Source organism: Carlito syrichta, unplaced genomic scaffold (genome assembly GCF_000164805.1).
Source record: "Carlito syrichta isolate Samal-C Ts95f unplaced genomic scaffold, Tarsius_syrichta-2.0.1 Scaffold123367, whole genome shotgun sequence".
In the NCBI taxonomy this organism is placed as follows: Eukaryota; Metazoa; Chordata; class Mammalia; order Primates; family Tarsiidae; genus Carlito; species Carlito syrichta.
In genome coordinates, this window is record NW_007067463.1 from 95,236 (window position 1) to 101,509 (window position 6,274).

The 6,274-nt window shown below is 44.0% G+C and overlaps 1 protein-coding gene across 3 annotated transcripts in view; it reads left to right on the forward strand.

Moving 5' to 3' along the window:
* RIT1 (Ras like without CAAX 1) overlaps positions 1 to 5,138 on the forward strand; it is a 10,892-nt gene extending 5,754 nt beyond the window's left edge. For 2 of the 3 annotated variants that reach the window (XM_008048350.2, XM_021707674.1), the window contains 3 exons: positions 3,202 to 3,275; positions 3,493 to 3,684; positions 4,597 to 5,135. In XM_008048350.2, the coding sequence (XP_008046541.1) occupies positions 3,202 to 3,275; positions 3,493 to 3,684; positions 4,597 to 4,827 (497 nt within the window). In that variant the 3' untranslated portion in view covers positions 4,828 to 5,135. Of the gene's footprint in view, positions 1 to 3,201; positions 3,276 to 3,492; positions 3,685 to 4,596 lie in introns of all 3 variants that reach the window. The other variant, XM_008048349.2, reaches the window with a different exon arrangement.
* Positions 5,139 to 6,274: the final 1,136 nt, after the last annotated feature.

A 6,274-nucleotide genomic window follows, 5' to 3' on the forward strand; every position in this document is an offset into this window, starting at 1 on the left:
CTGGGCTCCGGCGATCCTTCTGCCTCAGCCTTCCAAGTAGCTGGAACTACAGGTGTGCGCTACCACGCCCGGCTAATATTTGATTTATTGTAGAGATGAGGTCTTGCCAAGTTGCCCAGGCGAGTCTCGAACCGGTTTTTTATCTTTTTAACAAATTTATATTTTTTATTTTGTAGAGATAGGGTCTCAATATGTTGCCCAGGCTAGTCTTGAACTCCTGGCCTCAAGCAATCATCCTACCTCAGCCTCCCAAAGTGCTAGGATTACAGACGTAAGCCACCGCACCTCGCCGAGTCCTTCATCTTTGAGGAAAAGTTGGAAGCAAGAATTCAAGAAAAAAATAGTAAAAGGTTAGTTGGGCATGGTAGCTTATGCCTGTAGTTCCAGCAACTTGGAAGGCTGAGGCAGAAGGATCACCGGAGCCCAGCAGGTTGACACTGGGTTGGCTGTGAGTGTGCCACTGCACTCCAACCTGGACAATGGAGTGAGACTTCAACTCACAAAAAAAAGAAAAAAATAATAAAAGGAAATACATTGAGGCAAATGCCTATAATCCCAGCACTTTGGGAGGCTGAAGCAGGAGGATTGCTTGAGCCCAGGAGTTTGGGACCAGACTCCTTCAGCATATTGAGACCTCCTCTCTAAAATAAAAAATAAAAAACTTTGCTGTGCATGGTGGTTTGTGACTGTAATCCTAGCTGCTCAGGAGGCAGAGGTGAAACCATTGCCTGAGTGCAGGAGTTGAAGGCTGTGGTGAGCCATGATCATGCCACTGCACTCCAGCCTGAGCAACACAGTGAGATTCTGACTCAAAAATTAATAAATAAGGTCAGGCATGGTGGCTACATGCCTGTAGTGTCACTGGAAAGATTGCTTGAGCTCAGGAGTTTGAGACCAGCAATAAATACTATACATACAAACAGAAAATACATCGTGAAGTAAGGAAGAACTATAACATATAGTGAAGGCTTTTAAAAAGAGTCTAATAGCTCTGCTGGTTCTATCACTAACTGTAATTTAGGGAGGACATTAATATTTTAGGGTTAAATTTTCTTTATCTGTAAAATGGAGATAATAATGCCTATTTCATTCGAGACCTGCCTGGGCAACTTGACGAGACCTCTTCTCTACAATAAATCAAAAAATTATTAGCCAGGCATGGTAGCGCACACCTGTAGTTCCAGCTACTTAGAAGGCTGAGGCGGAAGGATCACCGGAGCCCAGCAGGTCGAGGCTGCAGTGGCTGAGAGTGGCCACTGCACTCCAGTCTGGGCAACAAAGTGAGACTCCAACTCAAAAAAATTAAAATAAAAATATTGCCTATTTCATTGGACTATGGTGACATTGAATGAATTAATGAGTATAAATGATTTAGCATAATGCCTGTTGGGTAATAACTATTTAATTGTAAAGTTACTTTTCTTTTTTTTGAATCAGAGTCTCACTCTGTCGCCCAGGCTAGAGTGCAGTGGCACGACCACAAGCTCACTGTTCAATTTACCTCCTGGACTCAGTCCTCCCACCTTAGCCTACGGAGTAGCTGGGACTACAGGCGCATGCCACCATGCCTAGCTAATTTTTTTTTAAAGCAGGATTTATTGAGAGGACAGAAAAGCTCCCACAGTGGGAGGGGACCCAAGGGGGTAGCCCCTAGCTAATTTTTAAATTTTTTTGTAGTGATGTGGTCTCACTATGCTGTCCAGGCTGGTCTCAAAATTTTGTACTCAAGCATTCCTCCGCCTGTCTCCCAAAGTGCTGGGGTTATAGACATGAATCATTGTGTGTGACTGTAAAGTTTCTTTTCTGACCTAATTTTTTTTTTTTTGAGTTGGAGTCTCACTCCGTCACCCAGGCTGGAGTGCAGTAGCATGCTCAAGGCCACCCAAGCATTGACCTGCTGGGTTCAGGTGATCTTCTACTTCAGCCTTCCAAGTAGCTGGAACCACAGGCGTGTGCTACTACGCCCAGCTAATTTTTTTTTGAGCTAGAGTCTCACTCTGTCGCCCAGACTAGAGTGCAGTGGCATGCTCCCAGCCACCGCAGCCTCCACCTGCTGGGCTCTGGCGATCCTTCTGCCTCAGCCTTCCAAGTAGTCGGAACTACAGGCGCGGGCTATCACGCCCGGCTAATTTTTGATTTATTGTAGAGATGAGGTCTCACCGAGTTGCCCAGGCGGGTCTTGAATCTGTTGGCTCAGGCAGTCCACTCACCTCGGCCTCCCAAAGTGCTGGAATTACACACTGAGCCACCGAGCCCAGCCTAATTTTTGATTTATTGTAGAGATGCGGTTCGCCAAGTTGCCCGGGCTGGTCTCAAACCCACGAGTTCAGACAATCCACTTGCCTCAACCTCCAGAAGTGCTGAGATTACAGGCTGAGCCACCGAGCCCGGCTTTTTTTTTTTTTAATGACAAGGTCTTGTTCTGTTGCCCAGGCTAAGTGCTATGGTGTGATCATAGCCCAGTATAACTTCGGACTCCTAGGCTCAAACAATTCTCCCATCTTTGTTTGCCAACACACTGGAATTATAGGCATTAGCCACCGTGCCTGGCTGTTTTTTAAAGACAGGATCTCTCTGTGTTGCTCAGGCTTGTCTCAAACTCCTGGGTTTAGGTGATCCTCCTACCTCAGCCTCACTCCTAATATTTTAGAAAATAGACACTCTCAGAATTCTTTTTTAGTTTCATATTGTAGGTGAAGTCTTTTTTTTTTTGAGTTGGAGTCTCACTCTGTTGCCCAGACTGGAGTGCAGCAGCCGCTCCCGACCATGACCTGCTGGGCTCCGGTGATCCTTCCACCTCAGCCTTCCAAGTACCTGGAACTACAGGCGCGCACTATCACGCCTAGCTGATTTTTGATTTATTGTAGAGATGAGGTCTCGCCAAGTTGCCCAGGCAGGTCTCGAACCCGCGGGCTCAGGCAATTCACTCACCTCAGCCTCCTAAGGTGCGGGATTACAGGCTGAGTCACTGAGCCCGGCTGTAGGTGAAGTCTTATAAACTTAAGGTATGAATAAGCTACATCATCACCTACATGAAAAAAGCCTTTACTTGAAGATTCAGTTTATGTTTAGCATGCTTCCTGAGAAAATTTGGGCACTTAACAAACTTGGGTGTAATCTACTTCTCTGTAAGATGAGTTTTTCAATAGCTACTTCTTCCTGTGCTTATGGATTTTAGTATACCTTTCTTCCCTCCTGTAGAAGATGCTTATAAGATCCGGATCCGTATTGATGATGAGCCTGCCAATCTGGACATTTTGGATACAGCTGGACAGGTATTAAGTACCAGAATGCTATGAATAGAGGCTTTTTCAGTCTAGAAGTGGAAGGCTTATGCAGAGAAGATCACTAGTTATCTCTCTTAATTTTTCATGCACTCTGACTCAGGATAGCAGGTAATGGACATGCCTCTTCTTTATTCTGAGAAAAATAGCTGATGTTTGTGTAGTGCCAGGCTGCATCAATATATTAATGACCCTTATTTTCCTGTAGGCAGAGTTTACAGCTATGCGGGATCAGTATATGAGGGCAGGAGAAGGGTTTATCATCTGTTATTCTATCACGGATCGTCGAAGTTTCCATGAAGTTCGTGAGTTTAAGCAGCTTATTTATCGAGTTCGACGGACTGATGATACACCTGTGGTTCTTGTGGGAAACAAGTCTGACTTAAAACAGTTGAGACAGGTGAGCATAGAGAAGAAAATGCTGTATAATCTTGTGTGATTTGTAATTTTTGTTTCTCGGTTTACAGTTTCTCTTGCCTTAAGGTAGAAAATAAAAATACCTTCTCCATAATCTTGACATTTTTCCTGTATCTGCTAGTTTGCTATTATTTTAGATTAATCTAGATTTTAAGGATCAGATTACAGGACAAAATCCACAGGATTCTGGTGAATTCATAATTGGTTATATTGATTTTGGGTTCCTGAGAGTGAGTTTTATGGCCCAGGAAAGGGAGAATAAGAGAAATAGTAGAGGATTTAGAATATGTGATACCCCTCAGGTTAACAGTGATGTTTAAAATTTTGCCATTTCGTGTAGAAGTGAAGATGTAGTGAAGTGGACACAATAATGACCATTAGTGGAAGCAATAACTCTTTAGAAATAGTTTGATAATAGTTAAATTCATAGCCGGGCTCGGTGGCTCAGCCTGTAATCCCGCGTCTTTGGGAGGCTGAGGTGAGTGGATTGCCTGAACCTGTGGGTTCGAGACCCGCCTGGGAAGCGAGACCTCATCTCTACAATAAATCAAAAAATCAGCTGGGTGTGGTAACGCATGCCTGTAATTCCGGCTACTTGGAAGGCTGAAGCGGAAGGATCGCTGGAACCCAGCAGGTGAGGCTGCGGTGGCCAGGAGCGGCCACTGCACTCCAGTCTGGGCGACAGAGTGAGACTCCAACTCAAAAAAAAAAAAGATAGCCTATTCCTGGGCAACCCCTTCGGGTCCCCTCCCACTGTGGGAGCTTTTCTGTCTTCAGTAAATCCTGCTTTCTCAAAAAAAAAAAGCAAGAAACAAAAAAAGATAGCCCATTCCCTTTCTTGGACCATTGTAATTGTTTTTCACTGTTACCTCTTCTCATTTTTTCGCCTTTAAAGGTCACCAAGGAAGAAGGGTTGGCTTTGGCCCGGGAATTCAGCTGTCCCTTTTTTGAGACATCTGCAGCATACCGCTACTACATCGATGATGTTTTCCATGCCCTTGTACGGGAGATACGGAGGAAAGAAAAGGAGGCAGTGCTGGCCATGGAGAAAAAATCTAAGCCCAAAAACAGTGTATGGAAGAGACTGAAGTCACCATTCCGGAAGAAGAAAGATTCAGTAACTTGAAGGGAAGACGCGAAGTGTTTATCTGTGAACTGCAGTGCTTAATCAAAGCAGTCCAGTCACTTAATCAAAGTGAGCATGGTGCTTACTTTCTCCTGTTATGATCCTCATTTTAAGAGTAACTGATAAGAGGGACATGCCTACTAGGAGTTTTTAATGATGTGGTATTTAAAGTTTGTCTCTTAGTTAATTGTGATTTATTAACCCAGTGGAGCACTGTCTGCATTTAAATTGTCACATTAGAATTTGATCTGCCAATGTTTGGGGTTCTCTTGCTGATATGAATTACTGTAAATTGCTTCTACCCAGGAGAATATGTATACCATGTGTGTTTGACTAAGTTCATAGGGAGAAATTTTTTCTGTGCACTCCACATTATCCTTCAAATTTAATTCCCTGGGACTGTCCCAGAGAAGAACTTCAGTCTCTTCTATTCACACTATGCTTCCTGGAGACAGGACAGAAGTCATAGGGAAATCAGGGCTTAGCAGATCGGGGTTAATTAAGTGAGCAGATAGCTGTGGGGTGACTACTGTGGCAGACTATGGAGTGATGAGATTTGGGGCAATCGGGCTGTATGTTTGCAGGGACCTGAAGAAGGTAGAACAGAACAGTGTTCCCAGTGCAAGTCTGGTTTTTTGAAGGAGTACACATTTGACCCAAATGCAATGGGATAAGTGAGAACAGACAGAAGCATAGAAAATGTAATGAAAGTTTCTCCTAGGAAGTTATTTTACTCCTCCTTTCAGGGTTTGGCTTTAAAAAAAAAGTTTAAAGGTAAACATTTTGGGAAGCATTACTGTATTACTAAGCACTTGTTTAATCTAGATCCTTAGTAGAGACAGCCATTGCTTTGTAGGGTTTATTTTTTCCCCACAGATGCATACACCAGTAGGTGATGTTGATTGCTTCCTTGTGCTTTCCCTTGCCTTCCCTGTGTTCTGAGAAGAGATAAACATGGCAAAATGGTTTTTAGGCCCGTCATCAGACTGATTGCATTTTCTGTACAGAAAAGACATCAGGAGGCTGAGTAAAATTATATGTGTGCCTCTTTGACATGGACAATCACTAAACTCAGTGCTCTAAGAAAATTTGTGCTATTTCTGTTTAATGGGACAGTCTTGAAGCTTTAAAAGTCATATATGTTGAGTTTCTTTGTTTCTTTTTTTTTTTTTTGAGTTGGAGTTTCACTCTGTCACCTTCAGTGGCTGCTCCTGGCCACTGCAGCCTCGAACTGCTGGGCTCCGGCAATCCTTCCGCCTCAGCCTTCCAAGTAGCCAGAACTACAGGCATGCGCTACCACGCCCGGCTGATTTTTTGATTTATTGTAGAGATGAGATCTCGCTGCCTAGGCGGATCTCGAACCTGCGGGCTCAGGCAATCCACTGAACTCAGCCTCCCAAAGGCGCGGGATTACAGGCTGAGCCACCAAGCCCGGCTTTTTTTTTTT